At 32.5% G+C, this 26,320-nt stretch overlaps 1 protein-coding gene across 1 annotated transcript in view; it reads right to left on the bottom strand.

The window, feature by feature from the left end:
• Positions 1 to 1,683: 1,683 nt before the first annotated feature.
• The window catches only part of LOC124355251 (acetylcholine receptor subunit beta-like 1), a 152,286-nt gene continuing 127,649 nt past the window's right edge, over positions 1,684 to 26,320 (bottom strand). The window contains exons 5-7 of the mRNA XM_046806297.1: positions 24,879 to 24,969; positions 16,855 to 17,769; positions 1,684 to 11,338 (exon numbers count right to left, since the gene is read on the bottom strand). Of these exons, the coding sequence (XP_046662253.1) occupies positions 11,174 to 11,338; positions 16,855 to 17,769; positions 24,879 to 24,969 (1,171 nt within the window). The 3' untranslated portion in view covers positions 1,684 to 11,173. The remainder of the gene's footprint in view (positions 11,339 to 16,854; positions 17,770 to 24,878; positions 24,970 to 26,320) is intronic.

The following is a 26,320-nucleotide window of genomic DNA, read 5'->3' as shown; positions in this document are numbered from 1 at the left end:
TGAGAAGTACAATGGTTGAGAAGAGACTGAATGGTTTGTGTTTGATGAGGGTCCATCAAAATTGGATTGGAATGAGAGTTCTGAACAAGTTTTCTACAAGTCCAAGGAAAATGATATTAGTGTGAATAAAATTTTTTCAAGCAAATAATTGTAATAGCATAGTTGACAGAGCACTGTAATAATTATACATAATTTTCTTAAATGTTGGTTTCATTCATGTTTTTGTGGCACAATTTTACAACTTGAATGACCAAGTCACCCTCCCCTCTACTAGTTTTGATCCTGGGTAAACCCTTGGAAATCTGAATATAAATCGAAAAGTTTTATTTAGGGTTTGTGATGAAATCTTTTTAAATGTTGGAGTAAATTTAATAATATTGTTACATTTTTAAGCATTATTGTTGAGGATTGTTGTTGAATAGTAAACATCATGTTTGTAGTTTGTTATCAATCCTATTCAACATGGTTTAATTGCTGAGAAGGATTAACTGTTTCACACATTTAGAATATGTTCAGGTTGCTTTTTTATTCTTTCTGTTCAAAAAATGGTCTATTTATTTTGGAACCTTCTACTAATGTAAATTCAATTTTATTGAATGAGAACAAACGCAGTGGTATAAATTTTAAAAGAAAAATCTAGTAAGCGATGTATTTTGTATTTGTAACAAGTAAAATATCAACTGCTATATGTTTTATTCCCATATTTTGATATTAATGTGTATACTTTAGAACAAAGATGTAATCCTGGAATCAATAAGGGTTAGTTACCACTGTAGATTAAATTTAATAACCGACAGTCATTTATACAACAATATTAAGTGTTTCTCAAATCTGATGAGTACATATCATTAATTAACATTAATTGTTAGTCTGTAAAATATTTTAACGCACAATCTGGTTGCTTAAATTAGCTTATTCAAGAGCTATGAATTCCATCACCATTAAATTTAGTTATATTTAAATCTTAGATTTGTTTGTATTTGAGATTTGGATTTGTTCTGCAGGTATATGTGGAGATATTAAAAGATTCTGAGAAGTTGGACTGTTACACTTATATTACTGATCATAGCAATAATTACAATAATTAATTATAACAAATAAAAATATGAAGTATATCATTCTCTATGATCTAATTTTTTTAGCTTGAGGGAAATTAATATGTTATTCTGACATTTTTATTTCTATTCCTCTCTACTTTTTAAATTCTCTTCCTTGTGGCAAACTCGCTCCCTTCTAATTCAGTGTCTGATTTCTTTCCTCCTCGTTTTGTGAATCAAAAATTGGCATACAATATTATACAAATAATTTACAGTTAAGTTGCATTTGGTGAGATAAACTTTATTAGTAAAGCAAAATTTTGTTTGTATTTTTCTAAAATAAATGGAAGCTTTTGAAATGTAGTTGCTTATGTGTTTTACATATTAATTTATCTAAACATTATGAGGTAATAACCTTGTGTATACAGTCAGTCTTAAGAAGAGTTTGTTAAATTGAAATTTTATCATTAATTAGAAATAACAATTTGTATTCTCAACTGACTATTATTATGTATTATACTTCTTAACACTTATGTAACATATATTAACGTAAAACTCTATTTGTATTTGGTTCTTTCTTTTGTAAAATATACAATTTTTGTTTTAAGGAAAGTGACAGGACTGATTTATTTAAATGAAACACTCCTGCGGTTAACATTACATTTATTTTATTACATACAAATTTAAATGATTTAGTATATTATTGACAATCATTTTGTTTAAAAAGTTAGGTTTAACTATTTTTATTGTATTATAGTATAAATGTGATGATAGTTTTTGTAACATACATGAACCAAGTTTTTTATGATATATAAAATAAATATTAGCATTTCGGTTGAAAATTCCACGTTAAAGAATGTCTATGTTATTGATAATGTATGGCAGGAATATTGTTTATTTTTACAGATAAATGTGAGCGAAATGTGGTCATTACTGGAGTAAATGTTCAAGTGAATGAATGAAAAGCGACATCATTTCAGATTTCAGCTTTTTTCAGAAACACTTGTCCTAAAGCAACATTAATTACTGACAAGTGAAAGAGTATCAAAATAGATTTTTAGATTAATACAAATAAAATTTTAATGTGATGTGATCCTAAGGTACATTATAATATTTTTATAAAAATCAACTCTTAAGTGATTTCACTTTCTGGTGCCCAGTTGTGAGTGGAAGGGATCAAATCTTCTGCTTCAAAAATTATATATATTTTCTACTATATCGCTTACGAACTGCTGTTTAAAAAGAGTTCTTTCTCAAAAAAAGGTATAGGAACCCACTTACAAATGTACCAATGGGTGAATGCTCTAAAATGATACTTCAGTCCAAGTGCCTGCCTTTTCTGAATTGATGTCATTTGTACAGTCAAATGATGTAGTTTAAGTGACGAGTTTACTTCACTTGTGTGACACCACTTAGGGAAATAATGATACCTCAGTACCAACACATGTACTGGAAACATATAATTTGGCAGAAGTGAAAACATTTAAGTGATGTCACTTCAGCTTTGTGCTAGATGTTGGGATGTATACACGTCACTTGTGTTTTGGCTCTCGTCTTGTTTCCACCGACAAGTTAATGTATTTACAAAACAAGGAAGGGGAAAGCAGGGGTGCAGACACTTTGGGACACCATAAAGCAAACATTTAGCAATCTACTTCGGCGAATCTAACAATTCGGAGCCCTCAGTTGTTCTTTACAATTTATGAACAAACACTGAACTGTTGTTTCGACTTAGAAAAAAATCTTGTGTTTATTTTTAGGTACAATTTTACATTAAAATACATTGTAGTAATGACAATTAAGCTGCGACAGATACTTTTCACTTATAGTAGACTTTAACGTCTTCAAAACAAAAGGTGAAATGCATATTATTTATGTAACAAAAATGGTTCATTGTTGTCTAAATTAATATTTACATAAATAGGAAAAATACTCAATAACATTATTTTATTATGTTGTAATTATACAAAATTGGTGATAAGTATACGTTATGTGGTATATAATCTGTCATATTTATTTACAACACTTAAGCGAGGGTTTAGTTTTAATAAAAATAATTCCTGTAATTCATGGTTTATTTTAACCTATGTGTATGAAAACAAAATCAGTGATCAAAATGCCTCCTTTTCAAACACCTAAAACCAAGTACAATAGCTACTAGGTAGATATTTATTACAGTTACACTTTTAGATTTTTAAGTTGATAAAATATTTAGCATTACACAATCATACATTATTATTGAAAATATTGGACTAATTACATCAATTGAGTAACTAAAGTTAAAAATAAATATGATATATTATTGTGTTATTTACGATTATTTTACCTTGTAAAAAAAGCATTAACGGTTTTTATTCAAATTTCAGTTGTGATTTTCCCATTGTTTGGCCAATGTACTGAACAATAAATCATCTCTACTTTAAGCAATTTCCCACAAAGCACCAAACAATATTTAAAAACAAATTTTGTTTTCTTGGGTGTTGTTTATTGAAATCTGAATGGAGTAGTATAGAACAGCATGTCAATTCGTATGACAGAATTAGGAAAGCCGTTGAAAATAATAGTTAAGGCATTTTTTTGTTGTCGAAACAGTTTATTGTAATAACTATGAAAATATTTTTACTTCAATCAAATGACATTACATACATCCAGTGAGAATATTTCATATGGGCTTGTGGTGTTTAATTTTAGATGTCTTTTCCAATTCTTCTTTTTTTATACAATTATTATAAGAGTGCCGAAGATACTATAAAAATAAATGTTTTTAAATAATCAAATTTTCAAGTACTGTATTGACATTGCTAAAACTTTTACTTTTTACATGTTGGTGATGAAAACTATGTATTAGGTTTTTTATAAACTAATTGTATTTTTAATACCATTGAACTTTTCTGTTTTACCGATTATGACCCTCGTACTCTTTTATCCCCTCACATCAGCGTAAAGGTTTTACTAGAGGAATACATAGGATTTCCACACATGGCAATCACACAATAAATCATAACCAACAAAATGTAATTTTCACATTTAAATAATAAAATACATAGTAATAACAAATCGAATATATCTACCGAGCTTTAAACCTTCCTTGTATTGTACTCAAGTCTTATATATATATAATGTATATATATATAGTTTTATACACAATTTGTAATATACAGGTTTCACTTTTAACATAGTCTTAACATATTGAGGCAGTATATTCTTCCAAAATAGTGTCATACATACACACATACAAACTGACATACAATTCGTGTCGGGAATTCAAGACATCTCACGAATATATATAATATATTTATGTTTTAAACATATTGTGTAGTTCAATAAGTCTTTGCATAGATTGTCTAAGAAAGAAAATAAAAATGCTACTGAAATAAAACAAATTCAACTAATTTTATTTTAACACCACTTCATTAATATCTTACAATGTAATACCTTCTCTGCTCACTACATTTCTTTTTCCGTAGATACACTCTCGTATTTGTATTAGTTAACATGTACCAGTGACTTTAAAAACTCTAAATAAAAAGCAAGTTTAGCATCTATTTTACACATTTTTGGATAAGTAATGTTATTTACAAGTTAAAACATACAAGTTAGCATTATTCTTATCTAAAGTAAAATAACACACATGGAAATCTTGGATAAAGATTGTAATTTATGTTACATTATTTTTAGAGTTTATTTAAAAGTGTGGTAAGGAGGAGCTCGTCTTTTATACTTTAATATGTAAAATATGTTTTTAAACTGTACTCTTAATAATAAAATAAAATAAACTTATAAATATAAAAAGTCGGTTCAATTAAGTTAGTTGTAATCAATAATATATATGTTTTCACACAGTATGATGGGTTTAAGTTTAATATTTGTGAACACCCTAGGCATTGTTAAGTTTCAACAATTCAACATTAAATCTTGAATACAATAAATAATTTTTATAGGAGAACCCTTCTATTTTTTTTCTGTTTCAGGAAAATTACATAAAAACGAATATCACATTTGATTTTAGAGATAAAACATAAACTATACATGCTGGATAAGAAAGTTACTAGCTAAATGACATGAATACAAAACCAAACTGATTTTAACAATTTTTGTGCCGTTGTAATTGGTTTTCACATGAAAAATCGATTAATTTTTAGTTTAAATCATGGCGAGTATTATAAATCTCTTGTTAAGAAAAGTAAACAAATGTAAACTCTGCCCAAATTTATGTTTTGGACACAGGTTATTTTCAACAGAATAGTTCATAGTGTGTGGTTGAAAATCAGAATACACAGAGGAAGAAAATATAAACAGATTTATTCAAAGGATTTGAAAAATTTCTACATATAAAATCAAAAACATGTAAATATTTTTGTAACTAAATATGAATCCTTATTGTTAGGCGCAGCTCTTTCAATGAGAGATTAATGGTTCAAGTCCTATAGTTTGTATACAATTTTGTGCTTTGAAAGAAAACAAGTCCATCCCAAAAATGGCTTGGCTAAAAATGGAGACTTAAAAAAAAACTTTAGTCTATATTAGTTTTTTCTGTTTGTTTAATTTAGATTTGTTCACAATTTCTGACCGTCTTAGATGGCTAAGACCTTAACACCATTTTTATGGGTTGTCAGCTGGCATACACAATGGTTTTTTTACAGGATGTGAAAACGATCACACGTTTGGTAATCTCCACATTAACAAAATGTAATGTTTCAACTGTTTTACAAAAATAATTTGTGTTTGTGTTTCCTGTAGTTTTCCGGACTATCTTCTGCAGAAAAAGTTGGGTGTTGTGTAAATATGGATTAAAGTATGGCTTAGTTAGGAGTGTTTTAGTATTTAATTAAAATCAATTGATGTATTTCTCTATTGGATGAAATTCAGTCCTTAGTCCGTCTGTTCTTTTTGTGGTTTGCTGTATAAAATGTAGGCGCATACAAAGCTGTAATGTGTCTGTGTGAATTGGATAATTAATTGTTTTTTTTTTTGTGTTTTGTGTGCTATGTGGAAAACAATGAAGGGCTTAAGTGTGAACTGAAGTGACGTCAGAGGTGTGCTGGACATAATAATTATGTTCAGTTGGCAAGATGTACTTACATCATTAGATTTTGATGTACCTTGCACAGCTTATTCTGCATTGTAAAAACATACAATAATGTCACCTTTTTGGGGTTACTTTGTTTAGATAATTATTTATATTTGTTTAACTTCATAGTTATTTTAGTGGTATTTAATTAATATTGGAACCATTTGTGACTTTTTGTGTTCTTATGGCTTACCAACTTCACAAGACCAAAACTTATGTAAGTGATAATAACATAATTACAGAGGAATGATTTTTGACTCACAACAGTGTAAATAAAAAACTATAAAAAATCACTTCCAATTATAAAAAAAAATTAAACACACCATTCAATAACAGCTCGAACTTCATCAAGCTTCTGTAATACATCGTGTAGAAACTTGTTGAAACATCTACTAGATTTACTGTACTTAGATACAATTATTTTGTACAATTAATTTTCACGAACAATAAAATCATTACATCCATTGCGATAAGATTACAAAAATGATTTAAGACTTTTTACACATGAAATTCTGACCCTACTGTATTATGTTTAAACTTAATAATGCCTTACAATAATTTCAATGATATAAGTTTGCCATATTATCTCTGTCAACAGTTTTAATTAAAATTAACATTTCTTAAAACGTTTTTTCATCCAAATACATTTATTAAAAATCTACTAAAATTATACTTAACCAGATATCTGTCAGATTTGTTTAAAACAAGTGCATTTCCAAAAGAAAGTGAAACCTTGATATTGTAAATATTTAGCGTATTAACAAAAAGGAATAATATTTACATCTGCTTAAGACTGATGAGTAAAATTTAAATAGAAATATATAATATTCAAATAGTATTTTTTCCACCTTGGAAAGCGTTCCTTTTAAAACTCACAACAACTTTCTTCATGCAATCACACATACATACAAAGAGTATATTTTATTAATGGAAATCACTTTTTGGCAGCAAACCAATGTACTAATTAAAACACATTAGGTATTTATGTAAGTAATTTAATACTAAAATTAAAGTCTAGTATTAAAATATGTCTCGTTTGGTGTAATAATAGTAAATGCAAGGAAATCAATAATATAAAAACAACACAATAACTTATTACAAAATAACAATTCCAGCAGAATTAGGCCGAACTAAACTGTACAGGATGGTCTCACGCTGAATAACTTGTAGATGGCTTTAGGCCGATTTAACATTATTTCAAATTGAATTTTTAACTACGAGTTATGGAAGAAATTTTAGTTACAATGCAAACATCTCATTTTCTTTACTACACACAGGTTTATATTTTTCATCAAGTAAATTACTTAACATTCATAAATTAATTTATGTAGATCATTGACAAAATTTTGATACAGTGGGAGTAAAATACATGAATATTTATTACAATTAAAGCCCCTATTCAGTATAGACTATTAACTGAGTTGACCATTTCCAAATGGTCTCTTGCCCATTTAAGTCAACTGTTGGAGAAATAAGATTTAGCAATAGTTTATAAATTGTTTGAATGTATCAATATCTAACTGATTGTTTATATATTTGTGATGTTTATTTTAAAAGCTGTAATTACTACAAGCTAGTTTAATAAGTAATTTGGCAAAACCATTAGGAAAAGAGACGATTAGTAACAATACCAGACGAGATGCTTTGGACATTTTGGAAGCCATCTTGCCAAGGGCAGACGTTTAGTTTGTTTTTTAAATTTTTTTTTGCTTAATGTTATAATAAAATTACTAAAATTTAAGATAATAATATACAATTATCTTGCCTAAATAAAACAAGTATAAAGTGGACAGCCACATAGGGTTATGTTTCCAAAATGTTGTTTGGTCTCTGTCTGTCAAACCTTAGCTGTTATGCTGGCTAGTTTGGTGTCAACTGCAATTCCATCATGATGTTACCTGGGATATGAACCCATGATCTTTCAGTTAAAGAACATAACTATACTATCTATGGGTCTAAAGAGGAAGACAACTTATTTATAGCTAAACATTGAATGTAAGTTTTTTTACTGTGTGTCAATCAGGGCTGCCATTACAATTCCAATAAAATTGTAAACTTGTTTCCCACAATGAGTAAAATGACAATTCAATTAAAAATGTTTCCAATACTGGAGACGGTTTGGAATTGTTAAGGCAGTAGCCAATCTTAATTACACTAGCAAGAGGATACATTTTGTACAACTATTCCATGAACATGTTCTCCTCTATATTGATGAACAAGAGCAATTTTTGAAATCTAGGCAAGATTTTTTTAAGTAAAAAGGATGTGTTGATCATGTAACAAGAATTGTTATAAATTGGAATGACACCAGAAAAACAAGCATTTTGAAAAACATGGACAAGACATTCTGGAATTGGTCAACTCAATTTAGTATTTAACCTGTAATTTTCCTTCCTTCAGTTCTTGTGGCATTGTATTAAACATTATTAACAGTTGCATGTTTAATTCAGTATAACTTTTTCCAAAACATGATTAAACTCAGCAGGAGAGAATGAAATATATTTACTTAAATAGCAGTACATGATGACATGGCACTTAAATAACGTTATTTCTGTTTCATTACATTATTTCTCATCTTGATTTCTCATACTACCTCAAAGTGCACTATAACTATAATAACCTGAGTAAAAAGAAAGTAAAATCTCTTAAGCCAATTATCCAATGTAATAATAATTAGTTTACAAGATTTTAGCCATTTCAATTCAGCTGAGGGTAGACTGAGCTTGATGAAAAACTTTATTCGATCTTTTACATAACGATTTTTACTCATACATTGTGAAGTTTCGGAAACAAGAGAAGGCCAATTCCTTGTTGTTTGTGATTTTAATTAGTACTGGAAAGGAAGCATTTTTAAGACTTAACCTCTGAAAAGCGATTCAGTTAAAAAAAAAAAAAAAACGAAAAATCAATCTCCAGAACACAAAAAATATCCTGAACAAACAAGCGGTATTGCTTAATTTCTAAGAATATACTTATTTTACAAATCGATGGTTTGTATAAAATTTAATTTCGTAGTACCTAAAACAATAACTTGTGTGTCTGTACAGAGTTCACATCAACTGTCCTATTTTTACTATGATATTAAGAGTCTTAAATATTAAGTAACACGTAATAACAAATCATTCATTTCATAGAAAATAAAGAATCTCACTCGATACTCATAAGGAAATTTGTTACGGTTATGTTATTGCAAATAGAAATTCAGTAGTGTTGAGCTTTTGTTGTGGTTACGGTGGTGTGGACACAACAGTACAGTAACAGAACGCAACGTAACGTGAAGGAGGAGACCCGTAGTAGTTTTCGCTAAGTGACGATGTCCGGTGTCGCTCGCTCACTCGACTTCGTTCACTCGCCTAACGCGACACAGTCACAACAGAGAGAACTTCAAGCTTCACGCTCCACGCTTCACGCGAGCACATCGGCCTCGTCTACGCAAGGCATCCCCCTTGTTTCATTATTACATTATCTTTATTAATTTATTATTATATATAATTAATATTATAATAAAATAAGAGTCTCTACAGATACTTAATGTTGAGCACACTTCGCCTTGATGTCTCTAGAAGACAACTTGCGAGGCATCTGCACCGCAAGGTGTCTAATAGACGCGACAAAAGGCTTTGTTTTCTATACGCTACTTTCAGATTATGGACTAGAACGGGCAACACAACATTGAAAATGCATATTTTATGTGAGACGTACCCCAAGAACAATATGCACTTTTCTTCCTCCAAATACGTCAATTCAGTAGTGATAGAAACACCTCCTCTGCCAATTTTCCAGAGAAGCAACAATAATAAATTTAAATGGAAATTAAAAAATAGAATTACTAAGGTTAATTTAAATTATTTTACAACAACTTTAATCATTAAAGTAGATCTCGTTAAATAATAACGAATATTTTTGAAGTAATTTCACATTAAATATAAAATAATAAGTTTTGATTACAATTATTTTAATTGCCCTCACATAGCTAACCGATGTTTGCAATTTGCATAGTATCTCTTGTTGCTCCGTATATCAAAAATGATATTTAGTTGATTGTCTATTAATACTTGAATTTTAGAGATGACAATTCCAGGATAAATAATCCATTGTAGCTTGATATGGGTCACTACGTTTTCTTTAATATTAAAAAACTAAACAATTAAAATTTTGTTTTTTTGGAAGTAAAATGTATTAATTTGAGATGAAGGAAAATATTTGTTAGTTTTAAAACGACAGAATGATTTATAAATGACGTGCATATTGTTCTCAAGGCACCTGATCATTGGCAAGCTCTTTATGTTCGCTTCCTAGTTTCTCCAGAGTCGGAGTCATGAATACCGCCATTTTATATTGTTACAGTAAAAAATTTATCAGTACGAGCTCATTTTTAAAGTAAGGCCACATCATAGTGCTATAAGACTTCATTATTTTAAAGAATTTAAACAAATTATCATCAAAATTGTTTTAATTTTTGAGTTTGACAGTAAGTTTTTGTATTTTGATTGATATACAACCAGCAGTCATAAACTGCGATCAGTAATTTATTTTTCTTTTATCATTATAACGAGTAAATTTCTTTTGAAATCAAATTTTTAGAACTAATTTACTTTAATTTAAAATATATATTTTTGACATTATGACCAATAATACATTTTGTTCCAAGAATGTGAAACAAAATACCCTAAACAGCATAGAATCTACTTGTATTAATTTATTTATTAACATTTATTTTATTGTGTTTTACAATTGGAATATTGACAACGATCATAAGTTGTAATAATTATTTATGTGATAAAGCAACTACATTCTCTCCAGTGCTCTGAAGGCAGTAGGAGGAGTATTGCTAGTCGATGGATCGAGGCGATATTCATGTCGAAACTCCCTCTATTCTAGCCCAGATGTCACTCTCTTGTGCCACAAGCACAGACCCTCCTGGAGGCCAATAACAGTGTTCAATTTACACAACTTTCATTAATAATATAATTATAATATTTATAAGAAAACAATGTCAATACTTTAAATTATTGTTTTTACATACATATCCTATTAGTATCACGATAACAAGCGGCGAATCAAGTCATTTTCCGCGATAGATCTCTATGATCTTGTCTTGATCCACATACTCGAATATATGCGGAGCATCCATGAGGATCCCAACGGTGCCTGCCGTTGTGACGATGAAGAAAATGTACAGCTGCAGCCTATCGATTACCATGGCCACGTACTTCCAGTCTTCACGGATCTGCAAAACACAGGCCTTAGTGTACAGTATTCTGTAACGTGCAGTACAGACTGGGGCTGTTGTGATACCTAAGAAAGTATTGATATTAGGGCTTGATATCGGATCACCATGGTCACGTAATTCCAGCCTTCACGGATCTACAAAACACAGGCCTTAGTGTGCAGTATTCTGTAACGTGCAGTACAGACTGGGGCTGTTGTGATACCTAAGAAAGTATTGATATCAGGGCTTGATATCGGATCACCATGGTCACGTAATTCCAGCCTTCACGGATCTACAAAACACAGGCCTTAGTGTGCAGTATTCTGTAACGTGCAGTACAGACTGGGGCTGTTGTGATACCTAAGAAAGTATTGATATCAGGGCTTGATATCGGGTCACCATGGTCACGTACTTCCAATCTTCACGGATCTGAAAAACACAGAGGTCTTAGTGTGCAGTATTCTGTAACGTGCAGTACAGACTGGGGCTGTTGTGATACCTAAGAAAGTATTGATATCAGGGCTTGATATCGGGTCACCATGGTCACGTACTTCCAATCTTCACGGATCTGAAAAACACAGAGGTCTTAGTGTGCAGTATTCTGTAACGTGCAGTACAGACTGGGGCTGTTGTGATACCTAAGAAAGTATTGATATCAGAGCTTGATATCGGATCACCATGGTCACGTACTTCCAGCCTTCACGGATCTGCAAAACACAGAGGTCTTAGTGTGCAGTATTCTGTAACGTGCAGTACAGACTGGGGCTGTTGTGATACCTAAGAAAGTATTGATATCAGGGCTTGATATCGGGTCACCATGGTCACGTACTTCCAGCCTTCACGGATCTGCAAAAAACAGGCCTTAGTGTGCAGTATTCTGTAACGTGCAGTACAGACTGTGGCTGTTGTGATACCTAAGAAAGTATTGATATCAGAGCTTGATATCGGGTCACCATGGTCACGTACTTCCAGCCTTCACGGATCTGCAAAACACAGGCTTTAGTGTGCAGTATTCTGTAACGTGCAGTACAGACTGGGGCTGTTGTGGTACTACAAAAGTATTGATATCAGAGCTTGATATCGGATCACCATGGCCTTGTACTTACGGATTTCCTAGATCTAAAAAACTCTGTAGTCATAGAGCACAGGGCTTCCTAATATAGTATAGACTGCAGAGAAAGATTAGTTTAAGGACGTTCCAATATGATTAAAGTATGTTTTTGTTCAATTATTGAGAGTTGCATGCATTTAATCATACTCTAAATTCAAGTGGCACTGATTAAATTGGAGTCAACCCAATGTATTGTTTAAATATATTTCACTACTAACATTAATTTTATTTAGACACCATTAAATAAAAATATGATATATATATATATAAGATATATTTAGTATTAATATCATATTACTAATCACGAAGGTGAAATTGGGTCTTAATTCATTTCCACCCACCAAATGTGCAAATGTAGGAACGTAATTATTTCTTGCCTTTGTTTGTTCTTTAAAGCTCTACAGTTAAAAGATTAAAAATATTTAAATTTTGAAACATCGAAATTTACAGTATTTTTTCTCAACAGACGTAGTTAAAGATAAAGAATTGGAAACCTTGTTAAATTGTAAAAAATCAACAGAGAATGGAGGGAAAGGCTGAACAGTGTCTCAGAAAGACACATGGAAGTTAATAATGAATAAAAGATGGTTGCATGGTGCTATTGTACTGGGCAACATCTGCACACAACGGGCAGTTGGGGGACTGACATATTCGGAGTAAACAAACAAAACCTCTTCCCTCTTCCTTTTATGCTTACACTTCAATGTTGCACAATATAAACTTAATACAAATCAGTAACGCGAGCAATCTGATAGATTTTGTTTGGAGCACAGCCCAAGTTCAGTAATAGTCTTACAAGTTTAACATTAAGTTAGCACATGTATAGTCTGAGTCCTGGATTGATTATTTAACATTTCGCTGCCAGTTCTACATTCGTCTAGAAGTGTATTGTTACAACCTTCTACTACTACTGTTGAATGTGGCAGTGAAAGGGTTATTGTTAAGCGATCTAACCTAACAGTCCTGGCAGAGGGGGATATCTCTCTAAGTTTATTTGATAGTCCTGCATTGGTTGTTAATACTTTTGTTGCCAGTTTTGCATTTGTCTAGAAGTTATTGTTACAACCTTCAACTACTACTGTTGGATGTGGCAGTGAAAGGGTTATTGTTAAACAATTTTACCTATCAGTCCTGGCAGAGGGGGATATCTCTCTAAGTTTATTTGATAGTCCTGCATTGGTTGTTAATAATTTTGTTGCCAGTTTTGCATTTGTCTAGAAGTTATTGTTACAACCTTCTACTACTACTGTTGGATGTGGCAGTGAAAGGGTTATTGTAAGCAATCTAACCTAACAGTCCTGGCAGAGGGGGATATCTCTCTAAGTTTATTTGACAGTCCTGCATTGGTTGGTAACCATTTTGTTGCCAGTTTATCAACCTTGATCATAACTTTGAGGGAGATGAGGGTTAAACTAAAGACATCAAATTGGAAAATCCATTGACTTGCACCTCAAATTAAAAATCATGATCAGACAAATCCAACAACGTCAATACAAATTCTATACTAAATGGCAGATATGTGGGGAAAGTAATATACACTGTAAAATAATTAAAGACATTTTTCTAATGGACATACAATCTCAAGTGAAAAGTCTTGAGTAAAAGCAAAAATGCTAAGATTCTACTTTTGACCACTCAATTTAAACAGGTAAGAAAGAAGTTTCCATAATTATATATAGAATTATCAAGATAACTATCTTGAATATATCTAGATAAATTTAGTATTATCTGAAGCCTGAGAGCTCTACTGTACGCGATTGTCTTAAAACTGTGTTGGATATCTCCGTCATTGTTTTTTTTGTTTTTTGGAAAAAACCACAACAGAAAAAGTGGAGGAATACAAAAATAACATCCGTATTATACTAAATATTCAACATCTATTTCAAAAATACTAATAAAATTTAAATATGAAGAAATGAATTTTTCGAAGTGCTAAGTGTTTAATAGTTTAAGTAAATTATTTCAAAGTATTTTTGTGTCATAAAGAAGGTACCTTGTGTAGTAGAGGGGAACACAAATTACATTAAATAGGAAAAAGCACAACCTAACAGGACTTTTGGGGTCTTTTACGTTGTATGAGAACTGTGAAAGAAAATGATTTTCAGACTAAATTGATCTGATAATACAGACTTTGTTGAATACTTTGTTTTGTTCTGGTCTCAATTTACCACCCCAGAGGCCTAGTTCGAATCCTGCTTATAGAACATGAATATGCAGGTACATTCAAACAAATAATCTCCTTCTATACTGATGATCATGCCTTGGGTTAGATAATAGCTAGTAGAGATGCGCTTAGGGGAGTAGTAATTGGTGATCGAGGGGATCCCACCCTCACTGCATTCTGCCAGAGAGTCAATAGTCTGTAAAAACATCGAGTTGAAATGAAACTCTCTTCAATGCGAGTGCCGATTGACTTACTTCATGATTAGTTTGGCTGATAATTCCGATAAAACACTGAGTTTATCATTGCCCGATCAATTCCGACGAGACCGGTTCAAATTTTGGTAATTGGGTTATGGGTTTTCCTTATTACTTGATGAAGGGTGTCTGTTGAATCTCTCAACCAAATGAGTACTATTCAAAGTAGATCGATCGATCGGATGAGGGTTTCAAAGTTACAGGGTAAACTTCAATGATTATTTATATTTCCAGTTCATATTTACTGTACTACTGTTATCGTTATTATACACATTATAACATGTATCAGTGTTTTGATTAATGTATTGAAAGCTCTGTTTGTGTAGGTAAATGTTGGTTGCTCCATACTCTTATACCATTGACCAATATAAGTGGTAATATTGCGTGTCTATAATCCTGAATTAGCAGGTTTTGGTAGGATTTAAAACGTTGCCACACGACAGATTCCGGAAACCAGGGCTTTCCATTTACGATGAAATAGTTCGTGCGTGTACGTGGTAGTTTATTTGGGTGTCCGCTTTAAAATTTCAAATCTATTTGTGTATCATTTTTATATGTTTCCGGTATCGTTGTCTGTAACCGCTGATGTTTTTGTTGCGGCACATGCAGACTGATACTGACATTATACTTCGTTTTTAAAGCAATTAATACCCAGTATTGCAAAGCCAATGTACCTTGGCTGCCAGAATTGGCTGAAAATAAATGAGCCGACAGACAATCAGAAACTACCCGTTTTTTCCCCCTTGAAATCGACAGATACGTTTTTCCTAACAAAGAAATCGTACAGCCATGCTATTTTTGGTAGAGGTTAAAATGGAAGAGTACCGAAAGTATTAAAATATGACAGGATTCGTTATTATCCTAGCTTTATTAAATAAAATCTACCGTCAGACATATAAGTAATAGTCATATGACTCTCAGACAACTATATACAGTGACTGAAACCTAAAGAGTTTGTTAAACGGCAGCTGACGCTGATGTAACACTTGAGAAATACATTTCTCAGAAAAATATGATCTGAGAAAAAATGTAATTTAATATTTTTAACCCTTTAGCTACCCTTCAATTTCGACCTCCATCACAACTACTGGCTGACATCGTATGCTTACTTAAGAGAAATTTCACTAGTGAAAAAAACTGCGTTTTATGATTATATAATGCAGATTAGATCTTGTCTGTTGGGTTATAGTGAGTTGCCACTACTTAAATTAACATAATTCCCATTTAAGTTCTGCTAAAAAGGTGCTGTTAGTAATTAATAAAAAATAAATAATTTTAATACCTTATTTTTCTATGTACGTTAATAGCTTTTAATATTACATTATCATCTAAGTATTCCAGTTCAAACCAGCGAAATAGTTGAAACTTTGTAAATAGTCAGGAAGAAAATAAGTTTAGAAGACAACACCAGATTATAAAAATAAGGTAGCCTGTAACAAAGAAGACACGTTGTTCTTTGATTGGTCAAGCCAATAACGATATTGCTACACACCAGTATCCTCATTTAATAAGCGGACTTGTATTACTGTCTCTGGTAGTTCTGGTGTTTGGCTTGAAGAAAGTAGACCTTCCATCTATAAGGGGATTATGTGGCATAAAGTTTGTTCGGTAAAGCTACTTCTTTTCGGGTACGTATAAATAGCATTACTAAATATTAGGACTTAAGTTTATTTGATAAAGTAAAAAAGTCAAATTTATAAAGCCAGACAAACAGTGTTTAAAACGTTTCAAGTTATTTAAAGTAAAACACATCTGAGAGTTAACTTGATCTACATGACATCACAATATGGTTTTATTGACAAACAAATCTTTAAAGGTCTCAACAGGTACCTCGAAAATTAAAACGCACTAAAATGTTCCCACAAAGATTATATATTGTGAGCCTGATAGTTTGAATATTCTACAGGAATATTAGATATAAAGTGTGATGCATACAATCCAAAATAATTAACGCTTAATAAATTGTAAAGTTGACCCTTAGTACTTATAGATTATGCTAATGTACCTGTATGTATTGATCCTCGTTTCGTAGATGTTCTGCGATGAATTCTACTGCTTCCGTTGCTTTCGAGGCCTCTGGTGAGAGAAGCAGTGAGTCAGAGCTCTCGCTTTCTCTTCTTTCCGCACTCGCTTTGCGGTTAATTTTACAGTTGGGATGATGGAGATCCGAGAGCTCCATGACCTCCATTTTGCTCTTGCCCGGCGCTGAGGGGGGCAGATGTTTGGGAAGCTCTGCGGGCGACCCGTACGAGGGATGAGGGGGAGCGCTCATGCCGGGCATCTCCATCATCCACCGCAACCGCGTCTTCTTCGGCCGCTTCATCAGCAGGATGATCGGGAGGTAGTAGAGGAAGACGGCTCGGATCCAAGGCGGCATCCGGTGCGTCCTCGGACCTCTGAAGTTCCAGTTGATTATGATCACCGTCACTAGAATACTGACCGTGTTCATGATGAAGGTGAAGAGTAAGTATTTGGCTATAAGTGGAAGGACTAGAGACGTCGGAGGGAGAATCTTGGAGACGAGCAGCAGAAACACGACGAGTGACAGGAGAATACTGATGCCCAACGTGACTTTCTCGCCCGCCTCGGCCGGCAGGTAGAAGACTAGCACGCAGAGGAACGAGATGAGCACCGTGGGCAGGATCAAGTTGACGGTGTAGAACAGAGTCTTACGACGGATGATGATGTAGAAGGTGATGTCGGTCTCGGTCGGATGAGGACCCTCGTAGATATTGAGGTACGCCGGCACCTCGATGATGTCCCAGGTGCCGGACTTCCAATAATCCGACAGGTCCACAAAGTTCTTGTCATTGTACAGAGCTAAGGACACTTGGTCGCCGTTGAAGGTCCATGAACCGAACTTCATTATGCAAGTTTGCTGATCGAACGGGAAGTACGTCACGTCTATTGTACATGAACTCTGCAACAGATCACACGTGTTAGAGTGGATAAACGAAACACTCCATTCTGTTTAGTCCTAAATACAGTGTTAAGGTCCTTGGATAATTTTATCGCGAAGGAACGTAGTTGAGAAACGCCTATACACATCGTGTGGGTAGATAGTAAAAACAAGAAATCATTAAAAAATATATTAAAGCATAAAAACTGTGACAATAAGATTTCAGTATTAAAATTAAAAATATTTCGAGATTGAAGACTAATAAACATTAATTAGTCATAACACATGAAGGAGAGTAATAAGAGAAAAGCTAAATAAAAATTATTATAATAAATAAAATATGCAAATAATTGATTTGGAGCACAATTAAAATGTTATTTAAATGCTCAATTTAAAAAATAAAAGCATTTAATTCTACTGATTTCAAAAAGACTATTACTGGACAAGGAAAAATCAATAGTTGAAAAATATATATAAATAAAACAAACAACACTTAAGTGTAAATAGCAAGAGTGACGAGATACGTAAAAACCAGTTTTTCTCAATCTCGTTATGAGGATCGCGAGAGAGGTCTGTCAGCACATAATACATATATGTGCCAATCCTGTTATGAGGCTGGAACCTGAGAATTGACTGCAAAACCGGTATTTATCAACTCTGTTATTATGTTGGCAAGAGAGTATTGCTAACGAACGTGCCAATTCTGTTATGAGGCTGGAACCTGAGAATTGACTGCAAAACCGGTATTTATCAACTCTGTTATTATGTTGGCAAGAGAATATTGCTAACGAACGTGCCAATCCTGTTATGAGGCTGGAACCTGAGAATTGACTGCAAAACCGGTATTTATCAACTCTGTTATTATGTTGGCAAGAGAATATTGCTAACGAACGTGCCAATCCTGTTATGAGGCTGGAACCTGAAAATTGACTGCAAAACCGGTATTTATCAACTCTGTTATTATGTTGGCAAGAGAATATTGCTAACGAACGTGCCAATCCTGTTATGAGGCTGGAACCTGAGAATTGACTGCAAAACCGGTATTTATCAACTCTGTCATTATGTTGGCAAGAGAATATTGCTAACGAACGTGCCAATTCTGTTATGAGGCTGGAACCTGAGAATTGACTGCAAAGCCGGTATTTATCAACTATGTTATTATGTTGGCAAGAGAATATTGCTAACGAAGCCAGCGTGCCAATTCTGTTACGAGGCTGAGAGAAGAGAATTGACTGCAAAACCGTTGTTTATCAATTCCATCCAAAATAATATTAACGTCAATATCTGATCTCGATAATACATATTTTTAAGGCAACATCATAGTGTGTGAAGTGTATACTGAAGATAGTTACCAACAAATTTAGTATTAAGTTGGTTTGTAGTAAAAACTATCTAAGTTCAGTGTTATATTGTTAGCTACATATGGTCTTAGATATGTAATAATATTATAACCTTTTTGGATCAATTTAATTCCGATAATGAGTTTAACAACAATTTCTGAATACTGTTAAATTAAAACTAGATTACACCACTTTAGAAAGTTTACTAATAAGTTAATCACGCAATGGATATCTATGAGTAATGTTTTCACCTTCGTAAAATAAAACGTAGAACTGTTATTGGAGGTGTTATTATCGAGAAGGAGATCCACTCCATCTCAACACATACATTTTGTAAGCTGATAAACTAAATTGTGAACGAGTGAATTAATTTCAGTCAACCTTGCCTCTTATAACAAGAAGAGTGGTCCCTTTGAGGCCCCCCTCCCCCTCCCGCCTCCTCCTTGAAGGAATTCGGTATCCTGCGTTGTTCATTGATCTCATAGGAGTGGCAACGTCAAGATGAGCCAAGAATGTTGTTGCGCCTTCATAAAGCGCTGAGAGTTCCAGCAATGTCTCTCGGCCCGCTTAGCGTGCTATCCATGGCCTCGTCTTGTTTTATTTTGCTGCGATTCCTTCTCCCTCATATTGCCCATTTCAGGGCACGAATATCACCACTAATACCGGTCTCAACAGACTTTTATAATAATCATAAAATATTATTACAATTAACATTTTACTATATTACTAACGTTCTTGAGAATTCTAGCACTAGTTAGCCTATCAGTATTAATATATCAATACACATACAGGGTGTCAATTAAGTCTGGAACCTCTTTTTTAATTTTTGAACCACAATAGAAATAAATACCAAAGTTCACACGTGCTTACTGGTGATAGTAACGCACACATCTGCCCAATCACCGACCGGATAATCCCTTTGGGGGACGGTCCACAAGGAGTCAGACAAAATTCTTAAATAGCAGCATAGGTCAAGTTTGGTATCAAATTGAAGGTCTTACTTAGCAGAGTACAATGCTGCAAATCGGAATTCAAAAGGTGGATTTATTCAGTAGTTATAGCTATTTGAATTTTAAAACAATTGAACAATGTAAATTATTAAGTATTACAAGTAAACACCAATTTTTAAGTACCTGTGATCAAAGTAAGTGTTCAAAATGTTCCCCTCCCATCATCTGACAATGTAGTAATCGAAGCCAGGAATCAATAATTATTACCAATAACACAATTACTGTTAGAATGTGAAAGTGACAGATAGAGTCATACACAGCATCCACAGAAACTTAAGGTTTGGGCAGGTATTACAGGAAATCAAATTATGGGCCCATTATTTATCAATGGTAATTTAAATGGTGACTCGTATCTAGCAATGCTCCAAAATGAGATAGTTCTGTACTACAAGCTGCTCTTGGTCTACATTTCAAAGAATTTATTTCCAACAAGATGGCGCGCCACTACACTTTGCTCTCCTTGTTAGAGAATACTTGGATACAATATTCCTTCAAGATGGATTGGAAGACATGGTGCAGTAGAGTGGCCTGCTCGTTCCCCTGATTTATCTCCGCTGGATTTTTTTTCTTTGGGGATACCTCAAAGATAAAGTTTATCGTACTAAGCCTCGAGATTTGGCGCACCTAAGAAATCTCATAGTCCAAGAAGCTCAAGATATTCCTCGTCACTACCTTCAAAATGCAGTGGATGGCTTTTACAACCGCCTAGGACATTGCCAGACGATGGGAGGGGAACATTTTGAACACTTACTTTGATCACAGGTACTTAAAAATTGGTGTTTACTTGTAATACTTAATAATTTACATTGTTCAATTGTTTTAAAATTCAAATAGCTATAACTACTGAATGAATCCACCTTTTGAAGTCCGATTTGCAGCATTTTACTCTGCTAAGTAAGACCTTCAATTTGATACCAAACTTGACCTATGCTGCTATTTAAGAATTTTGTCTGACTCTTTGTGGACCGTCCCCCAAAGGGATTATCCGGTCGGTAATTGGGCAGATGTATGCGTTACTATCACCAGTAAGCACGTGTGAACTTTGGTATTTTTTTATATTGTGGTTTAAAAATTAAAAAAGAGGTTCCAGACTTAATTGACACCCTGTATATTATTGTAGCTTATCCGACTGTTTCCAAGATGCACTACGGAATGTATTTTGTGTCATTGCATGTTTAGTTTAACTAGGTTGGAACAAGCTTTGAAAGCATTGACCTACAAGGCCTACTTGTCTATTTAGTATATTTTTATAAGGATTTGAAAAAATTAAAAATGTAGCCGAAGTGTAAAAATATAGCCAGTATTTTTAGAAAAATGTTAATACATACTAGATAGGACACGATGTTTAAGATATTTCTCACCCTGAGCCTAAAAACGTACTTAAGTTTTCAAAAGTCAAGTCAAGATCCTAAAATTCAGAACCATCCAAAATATTTTTGGAAAAATTGACACTCTTTAACACATACTTGAATGGGTTCTCAGATTTAAAGGGCTTTTTTATATAAATGTGAAAAGGCCTGTAGTTTTCTCTAAGTTCTGTAAATAAATAAAGATGTCTAGCCCTGAAATTAATTTGTCATAATTAAAATATAACATGGTGATACATTTTAAAACAAAGGATTGAAATATAAGTGAAAACGGCATTGTTTTGATGTGCCAGTAGTTTTTACATATCTATGTATTCTGCACATGGAGGGTTGACATTTAAATTAATTACTCATGGACAATTTTAATTATATCTTTGCAATTTAAAGGTTGTAGACAACTATTGAGCTTCAACCTGACTGAGGAGAATGGCTGAACATCTTTTCATCGACTTGGACAATGGATCAGTAGGAGATGTGATATTCTAGAAGATTGGGTGGTTCGTTCTCACAATTTTGGCTGTTAGGACTGGCGATTAGGGTGCTCTAGTGGAGGGGGAATTAAGTAACCAAAAATTCCCACCAGAGCTACATATGTTACCCATGTATCTTATATGTGGGCGAAAGATGAATAAAGAGGGATTTTAAGCTACAGTGTCCTTATTTATTGCTCTACTTGTCTCTTTCTTTTAGTAAGATTTAATAGAATTATATCTATTTCAATCACTCTCATCGCGCAATTCCCGAAATTATATTTGGCATTTTTACCTATTATGGCTCTCAGAATCCAAAACAATCATAATAAGAAAATGTATTTAAAAATGTATGAATATGTATTATTCATTATTTTTAATTGTGCAGTTTAATACAAAAATAGTTGTGAAGTTTATATTATATATACATATAATTTGCAATTATTATTTTATAATTGTTGGTCCTATGAACCAAACTAACCTTGGTAGATAAATAGTATTTATAAATCTTTGAATTAATGTGGTTTGGCATTGACAGTATCAAATAATAAAATTTTGAAAATTTCAGCTGTTCATGTTTTTGCAAAATGTTTACTTCAAAAACCTCACACACATACGTAAATGATACGTTTATTAGAATCTATGAATAATTGAAACAATTTTTATATTTAAGAATTATCCGATGTCTTGCAACTTTTCAAGATGGCGGCAGTTTAAAGTTTAGAAAAATAACGTTTAGCACATATTTGAGGGTTAGTATGTGCCATAGAGCATAGAGTGAAATGAGCTTTAAAACTCTGAGACCATTTACAACTAATATTGTTTCTACAAGTTTTTTTAACAACTCGTAAGTCTGGAGAAGGTTGACATAAAGGTTTTAAAAGCATACAATAACATAGCGGAAATGTGTATGAACACGATAGTAAAATTGGTACTAATTGATTAAAATTTGTGTATTCATGTGCCATAGCATTAGTGTTGTAAAATCAACATTTAAACATATTAATGCTAGTATTTAAAGGTAACCTAAAATCAACCTTTTTCGACCGCGCTGGAAGGATAAATTGTCTTAAAAAACTAGTTAAACAAGTTCTTAGTTCTTAGTGATGTTCTGCTTCTGAACAAACAAGAAGGGTTGAAAAGGATATTCAGACGACCAAGTGTCAATGCGGGCAAGACTAACCTTACCGAACAGTTCGTTTGGTGTCATTCAGTTGAAGGGGAATTCCATCTGGGATTACAGCTGAATGAGGTAATTGGGGCGCGCTTCCCCTCCACGAGCGTCAATATATCGTGCCTTGGCGCGGACGTACGCTCTGAGTCACTTATAGCAGTATTATCGAGTTACTAGCTACACTATATTAATAACTTCATATAAAACGATTTATGAATTTATCTTCATATTATATCTTTTTTAAGTTCTAAATAGATCACGTTGTTTGTTTGATTAGTATTTTTTTTTTAACATTAAGACAAATACTGCATTAATTTTTAAAAAACCAAAATAAGGCATTTTTGAAATTAATAACGCTATATCACGGCGTAGTCGAAATTACTCTTGTTTTCGCTTTTGTTGTGTCCAAAACGGATTATTGACTGTGAATTATATTGAAAATATCGGAAGATTTCTTTACCTCATTAATAGAAGAAGAAGAAGAAAAAGTGCTTTATTTAAACGATTACAATAACGTAACATGATAATCATCCGGTAATATTTGCAAAATAAACAATGGTATTAAACCGTCTGTTTGGTTGGTCGCTACATTTTAATATATATATATATATATATATATATATATATATATATATATATATATATATATATATTTTCTATATTTATTCTGCTTTAGAAACAAACATACCTAATAAAGCACAACAACAAACAAAAAATCAGTTTTACACTTTTGTATAATTTAAACTTAAAAAGTAATATAAATAACAGCAATGTAATGTATTGCTATAATTAATTCAATTGTTATATTTGTAAATATTTGTATTTCCTGTTGCGTATAGACTTTATTAACTAAAAATTCGCACCAATAAAATCAATATACATAAAAATAAAGTACAACGAATAAACTGTGTGTAAAATTAACTTTCGATCTTGTATACTTACATCCATACTTATAAATAGCAAATATGGTAATAGTGGCAAAGAATTAAAATAATTGGAATGTTTACAAATTTAGACTTTTTTGTAGACACGTATGTTTTCTAGGTATTAATATAATGTTATGTAAACAATAACTAAATAAATAAATGGAGTCAGCCGAAACCTGTGGACTATGATACCGACAAACTGAATTACAATTTAACAACAGTTACTTAAAAATATAAGATCCAAAAAATGTATTTAAGAATCCCGTACGTTAAAGAGGTTTCGTTTGATAATTTATTTCTGTATAGTATATTATTTTCAAAGGGTTCTGAAACTGATTTATTTATTGCAAAATTATAATTTACAACATAATCTCTAAGATAACAAAATCGCTACGTAGTGGTTGTTGTACATCCAAGGTGTAAATTCTTTATATGTATTTACATCATACGGTAATTCTCCACAGCGAACATGATTTTTATCAAGTAGATCAAACAAATTTACGAGGTAACATGTTTAAGAACATATTTGCTACTACTTTCCAAAATATTGATAAAGTGATATTGGTCGATAATTTGTTACGTTATTTACCTTTGTCCACACATTTGTTCTATTTCTGATTTGGAAACTCCGATACATTGTAATACACAAGTATTCTAAATCAAGTATTAAGGTGAACTGAAATTACATATAAACATCAAATACGAGTATAGTAATAAGGGTGTAAAGGGTTCACTACCCCCTCAACAGAATCAATCTTTCTCAATCGGCCAGTTGGACGATCTCCATCACCGACCTCAAAGGGTTCGGTTAGCCTCATAAATGGCTACTGAAGCACCAATTACCTGGTAAATGGCTGGCGGTACCCAAAGAACTTCGCCGTTGGGGTAAATCAACACGTTGGACTTATACCGGACTTCGTAGTTGCCGTCCGCACTGCAACATAACAGATAATATCAAACCACTGGAGTAGACATCTGTTCAATTATCAGATCAGCGTATATTATAGTATGTTTGGTACTGTCCATAGTTTCAATTCCATTTGTAAGTGCACGATTTATATACAGCACATAAATACCTAAGCAGTTAAAATTATGTAATATAATATTCACAATTACATAACACATCGTAAATTAAGATATCTGTACCCAGCTGAACCCATTAATGAAAATTCATCAATATTGTCGGACTAGTGAAATTACAAAATTGATTAAAATTAATGCTGTTCAAAATACTACTATAAAATTAGCGACCACTATTTTGACAGTTATTTATTATCAATATAATTAAGTAAGTAATTCATAAATAAGATCTTATTTTAATTGTAACAAACGTAAAATAGACATGGGTCCAATTTTGATTCATTTTATATTTCTTATTCTATACCTTTAATATTATTATATGAGTTGAATATGCAATTTAATTTTTTAATTATTAGCTCATAATTCTTATCTTAATAATTGCTAGTTTTATGGACTAATATTGTTTCAGGCAATTTCACTAAGAGTAAATAGCTAATACTTAGCAAATGCTAAGACATTTCAATGATAATGTAATACAATCACTGAAAACTATCAGTCCGTCGAATCTGGCTGACCTTCGTAAAATTACAAAGACTCGCAGGTATACACTGATCAGACCATTGATGATTTTACATCTAAGGATAACCCCACTGTTGTAAAATTACATAAGACTTGCAGGTATATACTGATCAGACCATTGATGATTTTACATCTAAGGATAACCCCACTGTTGTAAAATTACATAAGACTTGCAGGTATATACTGATCAGACCATTGATGATTTTACACCTAAGGATAACCCCACTGTTGTAAAATTACATAAGACTCGCAGTTACACACTGATCAGACCATTGATGATTTTACACCTAAGGATAACCCCACTGTTGTAAAATTACATAAGACTCGCAGGTATACACTGATCAGACCATTGATGATTTTACACCTAAGGATAACCCCACTGTTGTAAAATTACATAAGACTCGCAGGTATACACTGATCAGACCATTGATGATTTTACATCTAAGGATAACCCCACTGTTGTAAAATTACATACGACTCGCAGTTATACACTGATCAGACCATTGATGATTTTACACCTAAGGATAACCCCACTGTTGTAAAATTACATACGACTCGCAGTTATACACTGATCAGACCATTGGTGATTTTACATCTAAGGATAACCCGATTATTGTAAAATTACATAAGACTCGCAGTTATACACTGATCAGACCATCGATGATTTACATCTAAGGATAACCCCA

Source organism: Homalodisca vitripennis, chromosome 2, assembly GCF_021130785.1.
Source record: "Homalodisca vitripennis isolate AUS2020 chromosome 2, UT_GWSS_2.1, whole genome shotgun sequence".
NCBI classification, from domain to species: Eukaryota; Metazoa; Arthropoda; class Insecta; order Hemiptera; family Cicadellidae; genus Homalodisca; species Homalodisca vitripennis.
The sequence above is the reverse complement of the archived record's forward strand: the minus strand, read 5'-3'. Positions and strand labels throughout refer to the sequence as shown.